At 36.8% G+C, this 21,652-nt stretch overlaps 1 protein-coding gene and 3 pseudogenes across 1 annotated transcript; 3 read left to right on the top strand and 1 right to left on the bottom strand.

Moving 5' to 3' along the window:
- Nucleotides 1–1,968: 1,968 nt before the first annotated feature.
- LOC120199313 lies at nt 1,969–12,456 on the top strand (annotated as a pseudogene).
- A 790-nt stretch (nt 12,457–13,246) lies between these two features.
- On the top strand, nt 13,247–14,877 carry LOC120199312 (proliferating cell nuclear antigen-like). The gene is made up of 4 exons (XM_039200431.1): nt 13,247–13,729; nt 13,889–14,041; nt 14,225–14,322; nt 14,566–14,877. The coding sequence occupies exons 1-4, from the start codon at nt 13,411–13,413 to the stop codon at nt 14,794–14,796; spliced, it is 801 nt and encodes a 266-aa protein (XP_039056362.1). The 5' UTR covers nt 13,247–13,410; the 3' UTR covers nt 14,797–14,877.
- A 2,474-nt stretch (nt 14,878–17,351) lies between these two features.
- LOC120199311 lies at nt 17,352–18,884 on the top strand (annotated as a pseudogene).
- A 532-nt stretch (nt 18,885–19,416) lies between these two features.
- LOC120199240 lies at nt 19,417–21,319 on the bottom strand (annotated as a pseudogene).
- Nucleotides 21,320–21,652: the final 333 nt, after the last annotated feature.

Raw genomic sequence — 21,652 nt, 5'->3', positions numbered from 1 at the left:
CAAAGAGAGAAAGCCTTAAACTTATTTTTGAGCAAATCAAGCACATCCATTTAATATTCATTTTGCTTTTAAGAACACCATTTGTGCTCAATGGAATTTATTCTTGAGTGTTCTTTCTTTGTTCTAGAATTGTGCAAACATCTTACCTTGTGAGGTTTTTCTTCTAAGTTTGAGAATTTTCTCATTGAGAGATAGTGTCTCAAGAATTTGTGGTATAATTCTTGAGGGAGTTATAAGGTTACTCTTTGTCCTCAAAAGAAAGACAAATTAGTGAATTTGTGGAAAATCCTTAGTGTGGATAGCTAAGATAGTGGACGTAGACTTTGGTTGAGAAAGTCAAACCACTCTAAATCACTGTGCAAATATTTTTATTTTTTGTCAAGCTTCCACCAAAATTTTATTTGCCAATTCACCCCTCTTGGTTAGTTCATCTGATCGATTGACTCAACACCTCTTTTACTCAACCGAAAACCAAAAACCTGAAACCTAAAAGGCTCCTAGCCACTCTACGACCACCATCGACCCTTGGCGGCTCATTTCACTCCGACCGATGCTAAAACAAACGGATGAAAAAGAAATCCCTTTTGTTCGTCTCCCTAGGCCCAGATCTAAGCCTAAAATAACCCAAAACCGAACACTAACATAAAAAAAACCTTTTGATTCTTTGAACTCCAGTGACAAAACCAACATGCAAGTCGTCGTTCATCGACGATAATAACCTCACCTGAGAGTGGTAGACTCCCGTGAGGGAACCCGAATATCTCAGGTAAATAAACCCCAAATAACTATGAGACAGAGTCGACGAGACTCTATCGACGTTCACACAACTCAGGTGACTCGACCTCCATCTATTTTCTTTTTATTTAGAAACAAAAACACACACACTGGAAATCAAAAATGAATTTAAGAAATACCTCAAGAAATTGTTATTCATTTCTATTGCTTTCTTTTGTATATGGGAATCCTAAAAAACCCTTTTACAAATGTTCTCTATGGGTTTAATACCTGGTTACAAAAATTTCCCCCAAAAAGATGAAATTTTCCCTTCCCTTTTCTAGTTGCTCTTATTCTTTTTTTTTTTTTTTTGCTCTTTTTTGGTTCCTGATATATATGCTCTCCCTTGCATCGTATTTTTTGTTTGTTAATGTATCTTTCATTCGTTTTGTCTACATGCACAAGCTGAGGACATGGCAGGGGAATTCTGCCCCTTCCTTCTACAATCTGGCATTGTCACGGTAGAGGGGTATGCCAAGGTTGTGCAGACGCTTGAGTACAACAAAGGACAATAGTAGGGTCAGATCACGAGTGCGTGGAGGCTTCACACGCGTGAATCTGAACGTTTTGATGCTCTATGTTTGAATCCAGACTGTTGGATCAGCGCTCGGGTTCAATCGTTAGGATACAATGGGCGGCGCTGGGTCATATTAGGGAAATAAACCCTAAAAGAGTCTCATTCTCTAGATCGATCTAGGCCGTCAAATCCATCCATGATCTGACGACTATCCTCTAGCGGCGTTGGAACTTGATGAGGAGAGCCAGAGTTCCCTTAAACCCTAATAGTTGGGCTGCTATATTTTGGGCTCTGACCGATTGGGCTTGGGAACATTGGGTTTTGCAATATGTACTGATTTTGGGCTTACATGTAATTAGTTTTAGGCCTGTAAAAATAAAAGCATTTAATTAATGTTTTATTAAAGCCCAATCAACACATATATATTTAATATTAATTATTTATTTATATACTCTATATAATAATATGTATAACATATAAACACACCACAATAGTTAACTTATTTAATTAAACAATAATAATCGATAAATCTAATTAATAGTAATATGATAATTAACATCTCACACTTAATTGATAATAATAATATAGCGCGTAAATATATAACTAATAATATATAATTATATATAAACTCAATCGAATTTCGAATGTACGGACAAAATGAGCATCTACACACTATCTACACTAGGCTCTTTTCATTCACTCAATTTTATTTTATTTTCTTCTAAATTTTAAGTGCATTATTGTTGTTGTTGTTGATGATGATAAGCAGATTTGTAGAATGGCGGAAAACGATAAATCTAAATCGGAGAAAGTACCGGCGGCTGTTCATCCGTTGAGCGAAAATCCGACGGAAATCGCATCGGATATCAATTACCACGTGCAGTTCAATCCTCATTTCTCGCCGTTCAAGTTTGAGCCAGAACAAGCTTTCTTTGCTACGGCCGAGAGGGTCGCAGTCGTCTCATCAAAGTATTTAATGTGTCTTTGTTTTGTTTTGGTTTCTTTAATCTATTTTCTTTGTAGAATTCTTTTCGCTAATTATGGATTTTTTTTTTGTGAAGCAATGGGAGGACACTTTCTGGCACTTTGGCAGAGCTAATTAGAAACACACTTATTACTTCTCAATGGAATTTCTTCAAGGACGAGCTTTGACTAATGCGATTGGGAATCTTGGCATTGAAAATGCTAACGCCGAGGCTTGAATAAATTGGGACATGAACTCGAAGAGGTTGTTGAGCAGGTAATTCGTAAATCAACTTAGTCATATTTATTTTGTTAATTGCTACCTTTTTTAGAAAAGTTTATATCAAACAATTAATGCGCACATAATCGGAAGAAGCCTATTTTAGTTTTAAATTGCATTTTTTTTATGACTGAAAATTTTGCAGGAAAAAGATGATGCACTTGGAAATGGTGGCTTGGGAAGGCTTGCTTCTTGTTTTCTCAGTTCCATGGCAACGTTGAATTTGCCTGCTTGGGGATATGGTTTGAGGTATAAATACGGCCTTTTCAAACAGCGGATCACTAAACAAGGACAAGAGGAAGTTGCGGAAGATTGTTTTGAAGTCGGTTCAGCTATATCTCACCTTGAATTTGCATAGATGCCCTGGAATATGCACTGATGTTTCTATTTTGATTGGGATTTTTTTTTTTTTTTTTGCAGAAGTTTAGCCCTTGGGATGATGTTAGGATGATCTAGTGTATCCTGTCAGATTCTTTGAAAGTGTTGAGGTTAATCCAGATGGGTCTTAAGTCTTAATTTAAGACATGATATGCTGTGTTTGGTTGATATTTTAACTTGGTTTTGTTTTAAACTTACCCAAAAGTTACGAAGTTAGTTCATGCATTTTAATAATAAAAAAAGGTACGTTCAGTTTTAGTTTGCAATTCCTCAATATTATGTGTTTCTCCGATGCACTTTTCCAATTAAGCTTTTGGAAGCAAAAGCAAGTAGTAAAAGAAACAGCCAGATGGAGGCTTAGAACTTTATTACGCTGGCGTTTTCCCGGTTCGAATGTCATTATCAATTGCTTTGGTTTTCATATGAATATGGATTTCATTAACATTTCATTAATTTATGTTATTTGATTTAAAGCATTCCAGTCGAAAATGGATTGGAGGAGAGATAGTGCAAGCTCTGGCTTATGATGTTCCGATTCCGGGTTATAAAACCAAAAATACAATAAGTCTTCGCCTCTGGGAAGCAAGAGCTCGTGCTGAGGATTTGAATCTTTTTCAGTTTAATGATGGACAATATGAATCTGCTGCACTGCTTCATTCTAGAGCTGAACAGGTGAATTACTAAGACCATTACTGAAAAGCTGGTCTTGAAAGCCTTCATATTGCAGAGTATCCAACTATGCTAATTATGGAAGATAAATTAAGTAATTTAGTTGATGATCTCTGGGTACACATTGATATTAAATTATTAATCACCAAGCTTCTAAATTGATTCAGTTGACTAGCTTATATAAGCTTCTGAAAAAAATTATCTACGTTTCGTGCACTCATCCAACTGCATGTTACTTGAGATTTACAATATATGTACTTTGTACTTGCAGATATGTGCTGTTTTGTATCCTGGAGATGCTACAGAAAATGGGAAGCTTTTACGTCTGAAACAACAATTTTTCCTCTGTAGTGCATCATTGCAGGTTAGTTGATAAAGCTATTGCTTTCTTTCTATGTCATTTCTGGTTCTTTGATTCTTTTATTGCTTTTTTTCCTGTTGTTACTGGCCTCTTTTGTTAGCGCATTCTTGTATGCTTGAGGACTATTATTTCTGGCATGGGTTTATCTCCCAGTATTCTTTACCCCAAGTTTACTTGTGTATAATCTACATTTTTAAAAGCAAAGGAACAGTTTTAAATAACATATGACAGAGGTTTATTGCATGTAAAAGTTACTGCATGCTTTATAGAATTCGAGTATGAAATAATCTGAATTGAAAGAATAATCTTGGTCATGGTTCTATGTGAGAATTTTCTGGTCAAATAAGTTTTAAGTGTATATGAATTCTAAATATGAAGGTACACCTTTTCTTCTATGAAGAATGCCAAACCAATTTCTTCAGTTCTGACAGAGATAATTTTCTCTCAAATTAACAATTTCATGGGTGTTTGATTTCTTCTGCTAGAATTTATCATATTGGTCTCGAATCTCGATATTGGATTATTCCAGGACATTATTTCCAGATTCAAGGGTCAAAGAGGTGGATACACGTGGTCTGAATTTCCCAGCAAGGTAGCTGTACAACTGAATGATACTCACCCTACACTTGCAATTCCTGAGCTGATGCGCTTATTAATGGACGATGAAGAACTTGTTAGGAAATAAACCGAGTACAAGTAATTTTCCTATAACCAGATTTGTGAGAATACGAAATAAAAGCGGAAAAATAATACCCGAAAAGTTGATAACGGAGTTCAGCCAATTGTGCTTACGTCTCTGGACTGCTGCAGATCTTTTACTAAAGAGAAAATTTACAGGTGTTTACAGAACACACTTTAGAGTGAACTGGAAGATTTTGTGATGATTTTGAAGCTAAATGAGCTAGGGTATTTATAATTGAAACTTAGGGACTAATTTTTGTAAATACCCTAAAGTTCAATGATTCAATTTTGTAATTAACCCTATTACAAAATAATAAAAGAATAAGGAGCCCCCCACTTGATTTAATAGCAGCCGCCGGCTGCTTGAATATTCAACAATCTCCCACTTGAAGATTGATTTTAATCTGTCTTCACACCTCGATCAATGCAGCAGCATTTCTAGTCTTGTTATTCTAGCATGCCAACTGAAGTTGAACACAACTTCAGTTTGTCCGTGGTCACCGTCTTTGTCAACATGTCTGCTGGATTTTGAGCTCCACTGATCTTTTCAAGTTTCAAAATCCCATCTTCCAGAAGAGACCGAATAAAATGATATCTCAATTATATGTGCTTTGTCCTTGAATGAAAAGATGGATTCTTTGCTAGATGGATAGCACTTTGACTGTCGCAATACAAGACATTGTTTTCTTGTTTCTTGCCTAACTCTTCCAAGAAACTTTGAAGCCAAACCATCTCCTTGCTGGCTTCCTTAACAACGACATATTCTGCTTCAGTTGTGGAGAGAGCAACTATCTTCAGTAGTTGAGAAACCCAACTCACTGTAGTACCTCATAGAGTATATACATACCCTGTAGTACTCCTTCTGATGTCAACATTTCCGGCTAAGTCAGCATCTACATAGCCTGTCAGTATCGTATCTCCACCTTTGAAACAAAGTGCTTTGTTTGTGGTACCCCGCAGATATCTGAGGATCTATTTGACTGCTTCCCAGTGTACCTTGCCCGAATTATTCATGTACCTGCTAACAGCTCCTACTGCATGAGCAATATCTGGTCTGGTACAAACCATGGCATACATCAGACTTCCAATTGCTGAGGCATACGGCACCTTCACCATGTGTGCACGTTCTTCCTCCGTCTTGGGTGATTGGTCTTTGGAGAGTCTGAAATGAACACCTAAAGGTGTACTTACTGGTTTAGCATTTTGCATGTTGAACCTAAAGAGTACTTTGTTGATGTACTCAGCCTGTGATAACATCAAAGTCCCCGACTTTGTGTCTCTCTTGATCTTCATCCTAAGAATCTGCTTTGCAGCGCCCAGATCTTTCATAGCAAACTGCTTCGACAATTTTTGCTTCAAGTTTATAATCTCTTGCATATCTGAGCCTGCAACGAGCATGTCATCAACGTATAATAATAAAATAATGAAGCTATTGTCGAACCTCTTGATGTAGAAACAATGATCTGCTTGGCATCTGGTAAAACCACTACTACTCATGAAGTTATCGAACTTCTTGTACCACTGTCTAGGAGCTTGTTTTAAACCATCCAAGCTCTTCTTCAACCTGCATACCAGGTTTTTCTTGTCTGCCTCTATGAAGCCTTCTGGCTGCCTCATATAGATTTCTTCCTCCAAATCACAATGAAGGAAAGCTGTCTTTACATCTAACTGCTCAAGATGTAAATTCTCTGCAGCTACAATTTTCAACACCAGTCTGATTGTGGACAGTTTTACGACTGGAGAGAAAATTTCATTGTAGTCAATACCTTCCTTTTGCTGAAAACCTTTGACAACCAATCTTGCTTTGTAGCGTTTGCTCCTATCATGCTCTTCTTTGATCCTGTAAATCCACTTGTTGTGGAGCGCTTTCTTGCCTGGTGGTAATTTAGCTAATTCTCATGTCTGATTTAACATAAGCGAGTCCATCTCATCTTTCATGGAAGACTCCCACTTGACTGAATCCTCCACTTGCATTGCTTTATCATAGCACTCTGGTTCACTATTGTCAGTCAGCAACAAGTAGTGCAAAGAAGGCGAATAACGTTGGGTTGGTTTAGGAATTCTGGAGGAGCGTCTCAGTTCTGGTGTGCGTGGTTCTTCTTGAACTACTTCAGGATTGATCTGAACATCATTTCCAGAAATCTCCTCGAACTCAGCAAATTCCTTTATTTCAGCTTCGGTATTGGAGCTACTTGATTCTATGGTTGACCTGTCTTCGTGCATCATATTCTCATTGAAAATGACGTCTCTGCTTCTGATGATCTTTCGATTTTCATATTTCCAAAATCGGTAACCGAACTCATCACCACCATAACCAACAAAAATACATTTGTTGGACTTGGCATCAAGTTTACTTCTTTCAGCAGAGTTTATGTGTACATAAGAAATACAACCAAACACTCTTAAGTATAAAAGGTTTATTTCTTTCTTGCTCCAAGCTTCTTCTGGTATTCCGCCATCCAAAGGAACTGAGGGCCCACGGTTGATCAGGTAAGCTGTAGTGTTGATAGCTTCAGCCCATAGAAATTTGGGCAATCCGGCATGTATCCTAATGCTTCTGGCACGTTCATTCAGAGTTCTGTTCATGCGCTCTACTACGCCATTCTGCTACGGTGTTATGGGAACAGTTGTCTCCATCTTGATCCCATTGTTTGCGCAGAAATCTCTGAATCTACTGTCTCTGTACTCTCCTCCGTTGTCAGACCTCAACCGCTTGACTTTCAAACCAGTCTCATTTTCCACCATGGCCTTCCATTTTCTGAAGGTATCAAAGACTTCTGATTTCTTCTTCAGAAAATAAACTCACACCTTCCGTGTTGAATCATCGATGAAGGTGACATAATATAGTGAGCCTGCAAGAGATGGAACTGGGGATGGTCCCCATACATCAGTATGAACCAATTCTAACCTTTCTGCCTCGGGAGTCTTGCCAATCTTTGTAAAGCTGACTTTCTTTTGTTTGCCAAAGATGCAATCCTCGCATAGTCCGACATCTACATTCTTTAGATCCGACAGCTTCCCTTTTGACAGAAGTATCTTCATTCCTTTCTCGCTCATATGGCCAAGCCTTTGGTTCCATAGGTTTGATTTTCCATCAGCATCTGCTGCTGCAATGATATTCTCTAAGTTTGAGGTTACATAGAGAGTACCAGTCTTCTTACCACGAGCAATGACGAGTGCTCCTTTTGTAATCTTCCATTCACAGCCTGAAAAGGTTATACTGTATCCTTCTCCATCAAGCTGTCCAACAGAAATTAGATTTCTTTTGAGGCCAGGAATATGTCTCACTCCTGTCAGCTTCCAGGTGGTCTGGTTTGGCAACTTTAGTCGGATGTCTCCTTTTCCGACGATCTTCAAGGTTTCATCATCAACTAGATGAACCTTCCCAAAATCACCACTGACATAGTTCTCCATGATTTTTTGGCACGGGTTGGAGTGGAAAGATGCTCCTGAATCCAAGATCCATAATTCAATCGGACTGTTGACGCTTAGAATCATGGCATCACCTATCTCTTTTGTCATGTTGGCAGATTCTTGTGCGCCGGTATTTTTCTTCAGTGCTCGGTAATCTCTTTTGAAGTGACCATTCTTACCGTAATTATAAGAGGTAAAATCTTTATTTCCTGTTCTTGATTTTTCCCTTTTGGATTTCGATCTGCCACGATTTGAATTTCTTTCTGAAGTTCTCCCTCTAGACTCCGTGTGCAAGGCTGAGGAGGTTGATGCTTCACCCGATTCTCTCTGTCGAATTTCTTCACTCAATACCAGGTCCCGAACATCGTCGAATTTTAATTTGCTGTTTCCCGAAGAACTACTGACTGCTGTAACAGTAGCATTCCAACTGTCCGGTAGAGATGATAAGAGAATTAAAGCTCGAACTTCATCATCGAATTCAATTTCCACTGAACTCAACTGGGTTATGATTGTGTTGAGTTCATTTAGGTGTTGTGCCACCGATACCCCTTCCGTCATCCGCAAATTGAATAATCGTCTCATCAATGAACTTTGTTTGAGGCCGATGGCTTCTCATACATACTGGAGAGAGCCGCCATAAGACCCGCTGCGGTCTTTTCCTTTGCTATGTTGAAAGCAACATTTCGAGACAACGTCAGTCGGATGACTCCGAGGGCTTGTCTATCGAGAAGAGCCCAGTCTTCATTCTTTATGCCCTCTGGTTGCTTTCCTGAGAGGGGTTGATATAGATTTTTCTGGTACAAAAAATCTTCAATCTGCATCTTCCAAAAGCCAAAGTCCGCACCATTAAACTTTTCAATTTTCACATTCCCTTCGTCTGCAGCTATTGCTCCCACTCGATTCTGGCTTCTTTGGATCGTTTCTGACAATTTGTGCGAACCACCGTGTATTATAACACCTCCGTCGACAAATTCGTATCGCCGACAAAATTTTTACTATTCATGAAATTTACTATTCACGTGAATAGTAATGAATAGTAACCTCGCAAAAATTGACAAAATTTACAACCAAAAGCTCTGATTACCAGTTGTTAGGAAATAAACCGAGTACAAGTAATTTCCCTATAACCAGATTTGTGAGAATGCGAAATAAAAGCGGAAAAATAATACCCGAAAAGTTGATAACGGAGTTCAGCCAATTGTGCTTACGTCTCCGGACTACTGCAGATATTTTACTAAAGAGAAAATTTACAGGTGTTTACAGAACACACTTTAGAGAGAACTGGAAGATTTTGGGATGATTTTGAAGCTAAATGAGCTAGGGTATTTATAGTTGAAACTTAGGGACTAATCTTTGTAAATACCCTAAAGTTCAATGATTCAATTTTATAGTTAACCCTATTACAAAATAATAAAAGAATAAGCAGCCTCCCACTTGATTTAATAGCAGCCGCCGGCTGCTTGAATATTCAACAGAACTTGTGTGGGATAAGGCTTGGGATGTGACAACAAGGTGCCTAGTTCAACTTCTAAGAGTGTTATAGTAGCTTCTGTTGCTTTATGGCATATTTTGCTATCAGATTTTTTTGACACAAGTAAATGTAAATAACTGAATCAGGACAATTGCTTACCAATCATACTGTCCTTCCTGAAGCATTAGAAAAGTGGTCTCAACCTGTCATGTGGAAGCTTCTTCCTCGCCACATGGAAATCATAGAAGAAATTGACAAAAGGGTAATTCACTTGTCTTTTCTTTTCTATTTGTCAAGAGTGTGCTAATTGTAAATTTTAAGTTTTTGCAGTTTCTTACAATGATCAAGGACAACCATCCTGATCTTGAGCATAAGCTTCCTAGCATACGTATCTTGGATCATAATCCCCAGAAACCAGTAATGAGGATGGCAAACTTATGTGTGGTATCTGCACATACAGTAAGTAAAATCATTCTATGATAGCCACCAAGACTATAAAATTGTAGTCGGAAGATCTATTTTTGTCTTTCATAATTCAAAAGTACTACTTTTCAGCTGTTCAATGATACTTCACATGATATTCAAATTAACTTACTGTTTTTGGCCTCTTTTCAGGTGAATGGTGTAGCGCAGCTGCACAGTGACATCTTAAAGGCAGAGTTGTTTTCTGATTACGTCTCTATATGGCCCACCAAGTTCCAAAATAAGACTAATGGCATTACTCCACGTCGATGGCTTCGGTTTTGCAATCCAGAGCTCAGTAACATGATCACCAAGTGGCTAAAAACTGATCAATGGGTGACCAACCTTGACCTGCTTTCTGGTCTTAGAAAAAGTTTGCATCGGGATAATTCTATGGACTATGCATTCTGTATCTTTTTCAAACCTATAGCTGCAGTAATGTTGCATATTGAACTTATGCTTCTCCAACATTTTGCTGATGATGCACAATTTCAAGATGAATGAGCATCTGCTAAGATGGCTAATAAACAACGTTTGGCACGATACATATTGCGTGTAACAGGAGTAAGCATTGATCCAAACAGTTTATTTGACATACAAGTTAGGCGGATTAATGAATACAAGAGACAGCCGCTGAACATTTTGGGTGCAATCTATAGGTACAAGAAGTTAAAGGTATCAAAGCATACTGATCATTCTTGGCATTTTGTTCACTTGATGAAATTTCATTTACTGACATTTCCACCAATACAATATGCCTTTAACATCTTGGTTTTATCACTATTAATCAAATTATGCTATGAAAACGACTTGAGATTATACTTACCTACTTAAGAACTCAAACTTATTGCTTCACCTTCTATGATCTTTCATATATCTCACATTCTCACTTTTCATTCATTACATTGATTTTAGATAAAAAAAAATTTGGGCTTTCCTTAATGTTTATATCAACTCAAAGTCAATGATCAAATAATTCACACTGATTTATTTTCCTGAAGCTAATCCTGAGCAGCGGAAAAATACAACTTCTCGCACTATTATGATAGGAGGGAAAGCATTTGGTACTTATACAAATGCTAAACGAATAGTCAAATTGGTGAATGATGTTGGTGAAGTAGTCAACAATGATCCTGAAGTCGATAGCTATTTGAAGGTGAATTAATTATTTTTTTTACTCGTACTTTCAACTTTTCGATATCACTATTGTGTAGGTTTGAACTAATTTTCCCATTTCTGCTATACAATATTTTGTATCATATTTGTGGAACTTTGAAGACTAGTAACCAGCGGAATTGACCTAACTTACTCGCAGTGTAAATGGAAAGTAGTTATAATTGTGTAATTGGTACAAAATTCCTCAAGTCTAGGGCCTCGGTAGGCTGTATGATAATTCTCATATGTTCTTTTCTTGTTTTTCAATTGTACTACTTTTGTCACTGGGCAGAATTTTTGGTAAACGTTTTGATGTGTTAATTCTTATGTTCCAATTATGTCGGATTCATCCTACAAAGCAGTATGTTCTGAACTTATGGTTCTTTTGTTCTTCTATTATCGGGAATTTTCAGGTGGTATTTGTTCCAAACTACAATGTATCCGTAGCTGAAATGCTTATTCCAGGAAGCGAACTTTCCCAGCATATTAGTACTGCAAGTATTGAGGCTAGTGGGACAAGCAACATGAAATTTGCTCTAAATGGCTGCCTCATAATCGGAACACTGGACGGTGCTAATGTGGAAATCCGTGAGGAAATTGGGGAGGAAAAATTCTTTCTTTTCGGTGCAAGATCTGATGAAGTCCCTAGGTTGCGCAAGGACCGAGAGAACGGATTGGTATGAATTATGATTTATATATCCATCCATATACGTTTCTCCTATTGTCTGAAGCTGAAAGTTGATGAAAATGCTAGTTAGTCGTGCACGTTGTAACTATTTGCATTGTTTTACCCTTGTGTAATACTATTTCTATCTTATCCAATAGTTCAAACCCGATCCTCGGTTTGAAGAGGCCAAGCAATACATAAGAAGTGGAGCATTTGGAAGATATGACTACAACCCACTTCTCGACTCTCTAGAGGATGAGTCGGGTTACAGTAGAGCTGATTATTTCCTTGTTGGTCATGATATCCAGATTACTTGGATACTCAAGCCAGAGTAGATGAAGCTTACAAGTATGTCTTTTTGGTTTTAAGCTGAATGGTTCGAGTTACAGAAAGGAAATGATATATGTCATATGTTGACTCATCAGGGATCGAAATAGGTGGCTAAAGATGTTTATACTAAGCACAGCAGGGAGCGGCAAGTTCAGCAGCGACCGGGCTATAGCTCAGTATGCTAAGGAAATCTGGAACATCCAAGAGTGCCATGTGCCGTAGGGTTTCGGATTTCCTTTCCTAAATAATTTGTGTTTAGCAAAACGAAAATAAGCGAGAAACCCTGCGTCTCCATTTCACTCAGTTGTGTTTTACTGTATTGTTTTTCACTAGTTTGTGGACTTTTACTAGTGTGTTCAAGTTTTAATTATAGTAAGCAGGATTCAATCCTCATACCTTGAAAATATTCAGAATATATACATATCTAGTTTTTATATATATGCTTTGGTTAAAGCTCCCTTGAAAATATTCAAGATACTATGTTTGCAAAATTTTTATTAAATAAATAAACTATTAAATAAATAAATTGTTAATGTTTGCAAAATCAATAAAAGGAAATTAGATACTTATTAAATGTAATATAAAATAAAATAAAATATTTCCATTAAGAACACTTAAAGAGTTAAATGTCATTAAGTTTTTATAAATATAAATTAATTTTAAAGAAAATCAAAACTAATTTAAAGGAGTGTTTAAGGAAAGATAATTTAATTTAAGGGCGTAATAAAAAGTTTTATAAAGACGTAATAAATTCTTTTTTATATAAAATATCATAAAATTTTAGGTTGGATATAACTTAAATGTTAATTTTTTAAAATAATTTTGGGTTAAAAACTTTGTTTTAACATTTTAGATAGTTCCAAACTTAAAATATTATGATATATTTTCGATCGCGTTTGTTTTTAGTTGTTCTTTAATCTTAAAAGATTAGGGGTTATAATTTAAGGTTAAAGAACACCAAGAAATGATTCGATTGAAAATGTTATGAAAATCATAATATTTTAAGGTAGAAAATCATAATAATTTAGAGTGAACTTAATTTAAAATATTAATATTTTAACATTTTCAATTAAATAAAAAATATAAAAATATGTTTTTATACAAACGGAACCGCCTAATCCTTACCCGCCGCCCCCCTTACTAAATTCTTTGGCGGGAACCAAATCACTCCAAGTCCCGCCAATTGAGTCTCACGAATCGAAATTTCTTTCCCTTTTATACAACCATAACCCTAGAATTCATAATCTTGTCCCAAAGAAAAGCAATCGAAGGAGAAAAAGGCCCAAAAATGCTTGAGCTTAGGCTAGTTCAAGGTTCGCTTTTGAAGAAAGTGTTGGAAGCGATTAAGGACTTGGTCAATGATGCGAACTTCGACTGTTCGGCGACGGGGTTCTCGTTGCAAGCCATGGATTCAAGCCACGTAGCGTTGGTGGCTCTGTTGCTGAGATCGGAAGGTTTCGAGCACTATCGGTGCGACAGGAACATATCCATGGGAATGAATCTCAATAACATGTCCAAGATGCTTAAATGTTCCGGGAATGATGATATCATCACGCTCAAGGCCGATGATGGAAGCGATACCGTTACTTTCATGTTCGAGAGCCCCAGTAAGTTCATCGTTTCTATGGGCTCTTTTGGTATCTTTTATTCTTGGTGTTTTGGTTTTAACTCAAGATAGATTCTTAAAGAATTGCTGATTTTGTTGTCAATATAAAGATGATATGACACTCTTTGAGCTTTTTATGTACGCGTTAATGGGACTAAAGCACAAGACAAGATATCGGATTTTGAGATGAAGCTGATGGATATTGATAGCGAGCACCTTGGAATTCCAGAGGCGGAATACCAATCCATTGTTAGGATGCCTTCAGCTGAGTTTGCAAGGATTTGTAAAGATCTTGCTAGCATCGGTGATACTGGTACTACTGAACCTTTAGCTTTAAATGATTTGATGTTGTATATATTCGTGATATCATTGTTGTTATTTTATGGAATACTATCGATGTTATGAACAGAACTGACCGTAATCGATTGTGGTAACATCCATTATGTTGGTTTCACATGCTTGTTCAAAGTAAACTCTTGTTTGATGTGTTTTGCAGTTGTTATCTCTGTAACCAAGGAAGGTGTGAAGTTTTCCACAAGAGGTGATATTGGAACTGCAAATATTGTTCTCAGGCAAAATAATTCTGTGGATAAAGTATGCTTTTTACCCATTAGGACTGCGATTTTAGTAGTTATTAGACTTAAATGATTGTTTTGGTTACTGAACTTATAAAATGATAATTAAATTTATCATATAGTTACAAAATAATCATTAAACTTATTGAACTTTTACAGTTTTCAGCCAAATTATTATTATTCTTTTCCCGATTGTAATTTTGTACAATCTAAGTTGGTTAATTTGGTGTCCTATTAAAATTTTTTAAAATACACTTTGCAGCCAGAAGAAGCAACAATCATAGAGATGAATGAGCCGGTTTCTTTGACATTCGCATTGAGGTACATGAACTCGTTTACAAAGGCTACTCCATTGTCAAGTACTGTGACAATCAGCTTGTCTTCTGAATTGCCGGTTGTGGTTGAGTACAAGATAGCCGAGATGGGCTATATTAGGTTGTATTTGGCACCCAAGATTGAAGAGGATGAAGATGAGAGTAAACCAGAAGTTTAATTTGATTGTGGTATGGATTTAGTTGTCTTGATTTAGTGAAATGGGGCATTCATGTGTGTGCTATTAATGCTTCCAAGTTCCATCAGAGTTCTATTTTAAGTTTTAACTTGGTAGCTAGACATAAGTATTTTAGTATCGATGGATGGTAAGTCATAAATATTTCTTGTTGTCTTCATTTCTGTTGCGATTTGATAGGTTTGAGTATTTGATGGTTACAATGAATTCGAGAATGTATTGATGGTAACACTATATATATATATATATTGTTGGGTGAAATTTTACCTAATTTGTCTAATGTTTTAAGCATGACATTTCCGGTGCAAATTGATCTCCAAGTTTCAGGGAAAATTTTCATTTCGCTTATGGGCCGATACGGAGAGATTTGGATTAAGCAAAGTGAACCGGGTTTAAGTCTTTAGTGTGTGCCAGACTTTGGCAAATTTTTGGGCCATGCCTAGTTTAAAAACATAGGCTCTCTTGATGAATAATTGTTGTTCCCTTATAATTCACTTGTATGATACGATTCCAATCATTAGAATATATTTAATGTGTGTTCACATTAATACAATAATTATATAAAAAAAGATTATTAGTTGATATAATATTTTTAAATTGACGTTTAAGAATGGAGTAATTGGAGTATCTTTCTTGTCTCTACAATATTTGATTTAGATTAGGAAAATAATTATATTTTTAAATAATATTTTTGTTATGTTAAAATACATATTTTAATTATTCAAATAATATCACATAATTAAGCTTAGCACCATTTATAACTTGCAAAAATCTATTTATAACTTAGCACCATAATTAAGCTTAGCACCATTTTCACATTAGACTATACTTGAATGTGCATTCATTCATTATATCCTATGGTTTGTATCATTGATTGATATTCATGTATATAATCTATAGTTATAATATTAATATTCATTCATTATCATATGATGCATGAGTTATTATTATAACATATAGTTCACATCTTTATAATATGCACATCATTATATTATATGCATTATATAGTTTATATACTTAGTTTATTTCTTTATGTTATGCATGTAGGAATATTCGACCAAAACTTGGGAGCTATATTTGAGCTTAACTAAGGATAAGGAGCTAGGAAAACTTACATAGGATGACTCAGGAGATCATGAAGAATAAATGGTGAAAAGTTATCAGTTGACCCCCGAGCTCATAGCTCACTTGAGCTGGACTTTTGAGGTAGCTAGAGACCTCATTTCAGCTGGAGAGTTGCACCATCATCACCACCACACAGAGTACTTCAAATATGTTCTAAGTCAATTTTTGTGGATTTGTACCTTTTCGCGAAGAGTTTCCATTCCAAGAGGTGCCTTTTCACAAGGAGCTGGCCAAAGACTCATCTTCATGTAATTCACCTATAACCAGCTCATCTTCAGCTCATACACATGGGAAGTAGCCCAAATGATGAAAGGTTACCTTCCACAAATGTGACCTTTCATGACAAGTTGTTGCCCATTGAAGACCATGACACCTAGATGCATGTTGGAAGCCAAGTCACGCCTAGTTGCTGCCATCTTCATTCCATGGACTTCAAAACATTATCCTATGGTTGCAACCTCACCAAAGCCTTGCAAGAAGACCCATGTGCGTTCAAGTAGGTTGCCATGTGCATCATTCAAGCATGTGCACTCCATGTGACATCAAATAGGCGCCAAAACACCAAAGGATGCCTCCTATTCGGCCAAAGACTTATTCCTCTCCATTTTGGCGCCCAAATGACTTCCAAAAGCATTCAAAACATCCTTAGGCCGAACCAACACCTTACTATTCGGCCAAGAGAATGTATCTTCATTAAAATCATGTATTTTCATTTAAAAGTCATGTATTTTCAAAGGGGTTTCATCCATAGCCGAACCATCATGTACCTATTCGGCCTAAACCCTTTGAAAACTATAAATAGGCTTTGTCATTTCATTTGTAAGCATCTCATCTCTTATATAAAATATACTCTTGTGAGTTATTTCTCTTCAAAGTTTTTTGTGAACTTTATCGATTAAGCAAGTATACTTTCTTATACTTATGGCGTCATTCTTTCCAACTTGATTCCTAAATTCCTAGATTATTATCTAGTGGGTTGAAGACACTATCACCACCCCTCAAGCAAGTTTGTGAAGACCGGGATTGTGCTTCATAGCATAGTTTCCTCTTTGGCGTGTTTGAGATACAATATCACCACCATTGCCATTTCATCATCAACATCATCCAACTCTTCCATCAATTCCGCAGCCATCTCTATCCTTTATTTATTTTATTTCATTCTTATTATTTATTTTCATTACTTATATTATTATTCCCTTTATTAAGGCAATTATTAATCATATTTCTTATCTTATTTTGCAGCCCAAACTTATAAATTCAAGGACATCAGCACTTGTCAATCCTAGATCGGGACACAATAAGGCTATCTACATCTCTCCATCAAAGCGTGTAGATTCGCCTTACATCATCTTCCGTTAGAATCCCATTATAAAACCCCCATAATACTGCACTCTTAAATCACCCTCATTATCTACAACCCGAAGAAACCTCCCGGTGACCAACAAAAATGCGTGAAATCCTTCATATTCAAGGTGGCCAATGCGACAACCAAATCGGAGCCAAGTTTTGGGAAGTTGTATGCGCCGAACATGCCATAGATCAAACTGGGCGTTACAATGGAGACTCAGATCTTCAGCTCGACAGGATCAATGTCTACTACAATGAAGCCAGTGGTGGTAGATTCGTTCCTCGTGCCGTCCTTATGGACCTTGAGCCTGGAACCATGGACAACATCAGATCCGGTCCCGTCGGACAGATTTTCCGACCGGACAACTTCATTTTCGGTCAGTCCGGCGCCGGTAACAACTGGGCTAAAGGCCATTACACTGAAGGTGCTGAGTTAATCGACTTCGTCCTTGATGTTGTTCGAAAAGAAGCTGAAAATTGTGATTGCCTTCAAGGTAACAGAGATTTATTTTGATCTAAACGAAAACTTGTTTAAGCTTTGCTTGCTAATTGCTTGTTTCTTTTCGTTAGGGTTTCAGGTTTGTCATTCATTGGGAGGTGGAACTGGATCTGGAATGGGGACACTTTTGATTTCGAAGATAAGGGAAGAATACCCAGATCGAATGATGTTAACGTTCTCAGTTTTCCCGTCGCCTAAAGTCTCTGATACAGTGGTGGAGCCTTACAATGCTACTTTATCTGTTCATCAGCTGGTTGAAAATGCTTATGAGTGTATGGTTCTTGATAACGAAGCCTTGTATGATATCTGTTTCCGTACACTTAAGCTCTCCAATCCCAGCTGTAAGTGTTCCTCATTGATTTCACACTTGATATCTGATTACACTTTGATTTACTTTCTTTTTGCTTGCATCCTATAGTTGGTGATCTGAATCATTTAATATCGGCAACCATGTCTGGAGTTACATGCTGCTTACGGTTCCCCGGCCAGCTCAACTCCGACCTTCGGAAGCTTGCTGTGAATCTCATCCCATTCCCTCGGCTTCACTTTTTCATGGTTGGTTTTGCGCCGCTCACTTCTAGAGGATCCCAACAATACCAAGCTCTAACCATTCCGGAGCTAACTCAACAAATGTGGGACGCAAAGAACATGATGTGTGCAGTCGATCCATGACACGGCCGGTACTTGACGGCGTCCGCTATGTTCCGTGGTAAAATGAGCACCAAGGAAGTGGATGAGCAGATGTTGAATGTTCAAAACAAGAACTCATCCTACTTTGTTGAATGGATTCCCAACAATGTGAAATCGACAGTATGTGACATCCCACCAACTGGTCTCAAGATGGCATCGACGTTCATCGGGAATTCGACATCGATACAAGAGATGTTTAGGCTTGTGAGCGAGCAGTTTACGGCTATGTTTAGGAGGAAGGCTTTCTTGCATTGGTATACAGGTGAAGGCATGGATGAGATGGAGTTTACCGAGGCAGAGAGCAATATGAATGATTTGGTCTCAGAGTATCAGCTGTACCAAGATGCAACAGCTGAAGATGAAGAAGAGTACGAGAAAGAGGATGCTGAATACGAGGATTAATGAGAGGATGCAATACTTCAATTTCCAGTTTCTGTTTCATTTTTCTTAATATTGTGAAAGAATTTCTCATTTTTCTTTTAAATTCTATCATCATGCAAATTTGAGCCCGGAGCTTAGCTCCAATGATTCAATCATTCGTTCTTAAAGACAACATTTGAAAGGATTGGTATTCGATCTCAACATTGCAACAGAGAAATCTCATAAGAAAATAACGTCTAATTCGAATGTTTATCAAGGCCTTATGATGGGTTCGATGAGCAGGTAACACCATTTAGTTACACCAATGTTTGGATGTGTGTCCGACATGGGTGTCTAACATGGATACTTAAAGAAAAATATAACATAGCCTTTTGAAATGCTTATCATAAAATCCAAGCAGCAAAAAAGTCATGCATTGTAGCACAACTATACAAGGTTATACGATACCCCAAAAAAAGCTATCCGAGGTTATAATAGCGCAATGAGTGCCTGGGAACCCTGCATCATAAGGGTACTTGTGGAAGATAGGAAGTTATAATAGCGCAAGGAAAGCCATTGAACTAAACATACAATTAGTCCATAAACATTCATAGTCTAAAATTGTGCTCAAGTAATTTCACTGTATAGAGAATCAATCATACGTCTTGCATTAACTGCTGTCATTTGCCTAAAACAGTCTATGTTCTAAGTCAATCACATAAGATAATTGTAGATATACCATTATGCATTGCAGCAGCGAGCTAAACTGCACACAACATAGATACTCCTCTCGGGCAAGAACACCAATCCAGAGTACTTTCTGCAAGGTAGACACAAAGGAGACAGATGGTAACTTGAAAACTACCTCGTACAGAAATAATAATAACCAATCCATTGCTAAATCAAAAGGATTGAAAAACTAAAAACAATCAGAAATGATAATATTTGCGCACCAAAAGCTCCACAACACTAACTAGAACATTTTACCCAATAATAAAGGAAAGTAAATCTTTATGTATGGAGATAATTAGCAGCCATCATCAGCTCCAGCGTCAGTTCAGGTTCAATGTGGAACTCAGTCTCTTTGCCCCTGGAAAAATTATATCCTTTTCTTTTTCAACTTAAAACAAAAATTTGGAAGAGCTCGTAATTGTAATTCAATGTTAAATACATAGAAACACACCTGATTAGAGCAATCAACAAAAGTAAAAAAGCCAATTGATAGTTCTTGATAAAAAATGAGTTTGATGAGTTTAAAGAATTTCACTAGTTGTTAAAATACCATACCGTGGTTAAAGAGATGTTCCGAAAACTTCCCATCTTTGGAAAATATTTAGGCTCTACTGGGTACAAAGGATGGAAAGGTGTGAAGATGAAAAATTTGTTAATCTACAAATTAAGAAAGCGATCATAAATCTCAGCAATTTGAATAACAAACTTTCCATCCTTGCTCCATTCCATCCTTCATGCCAAGTCAATTTGAATAACAAACTTTCCATCGTCGCTCCATTCCATTTCCAGACAATTCATGGACAAATCTTTTTATAACATATAGCAATGAAACATTTGTCTCTTGATTCCCATTTTAATTACAACTCCTCTCAAACAGAAGGAGCCACTTTGAACTGTCAATGACTTCATTAGAACACTATATCTGGTTCCGGATAAGAACAATGAAAGTCTTCCCACTATATAAATTTGATAATTCACTTCCAATATAATCAATACAGAAAGCTTTCTACAGGGGGGGACAACCAATTGGCTATAGTTTATCAACATATTCAGCCTTATAAAGCTGCAATTCATGGAATTTTCTTTCCAAACAGCTCATAAGACTAAAAGAACAATCAAGAATAAACAAAATCCATACCTGGAATATTGAAGAGACCAATAAAAAAAACTGGCATATCTTCTCAAGAATCACAGCACTTATCTCCGGAAAAGTCACTTCCCCATGCTCCGCCTCCGCAAAACAACCTTTATCATCATCATCACCCAAAACAGAAAAAAAGTTTCAAAATTAGACTTTTCCAATAAAAAAAAGCCAGAACCCAGAAAACCCAATTGCCCAGAAAGATCAAATAACAAGAAATGAAAAGAAAATTAGACCTGGAGAAGTAAGCATGTTACGGATGGTTTGAGAAACATGGCAGCTTCCTTGTCGATAACAAATTCCATCCCCTCAGCGCTGATGAGTTTCACTGTGTCCCCTGTCTTCATCTTTCTTCTGAGATCCCAAGAGAGTTCCGTCAATTTGTCAGAGACTTTCCAGGAATAATCAAATTCTTGGTTGTTAATTCTTCGGGCCGATGATGACTTTAATCGGAAACAGAAACTTCCTTTTTTTTTTGTCTTTTGATTACATCTACGAATTTCGGGTAGTTTTAGATTTAGAATGATCTCGGGTAGAGCACGTGATTCACACGTGAAGATGTCTGAGTATTGGGTTTACCCTCGTATTATTTGGGGGAATCATGGACTAAGAATGGTACAAAGCAATGGCTGAAATTGCAATACAAAAAATAAAACATTCAATTGATAATAAAATGTGGTTTATTAATTCAATCGATGTTATTAATATTAAAATTAAATATAATTCAATTGATAACATAGAAACAAATGAGAATTTCTAGAAATATACTATAAACTTTTCTTCAAGATTACAATCAACAATCTGCACACTGATTATCTATGCAAGAAGACAACCTGTCGGTTACAGAGGTGACCCAGACGGGAGAATAAACTAATACTGCAAGCAAAAGCAACAAAAGAATTTGTTCATCAATTGAAGAGAGAAGACTGAAGAGAGGACATAGACAA

This window comes from Hibiscus syriacus, unplaced genomic scaffold, assembly GCF_006381635.1.
Source record: "Hibiscus syriacus cultivar Baekdansim isolate YM2019G1 unplaced genomic scaffold, ASM638163v2 tig00005406_pilon, whole genome shotgun sequence".
Taxonomy (NCBI): domain Eukaryota; kingdom Viridiplantae; phylum Streptophyta; class Magnoliopsida; order Malvales; family Malvaceae; genus Hibiscus; species Hibiscus syriacus.
The sequence above is the reverse complement of the archived record's forward strand: the minus strand, read 5'-3'. Positions and strand labels throughout refer to the sequence as shown.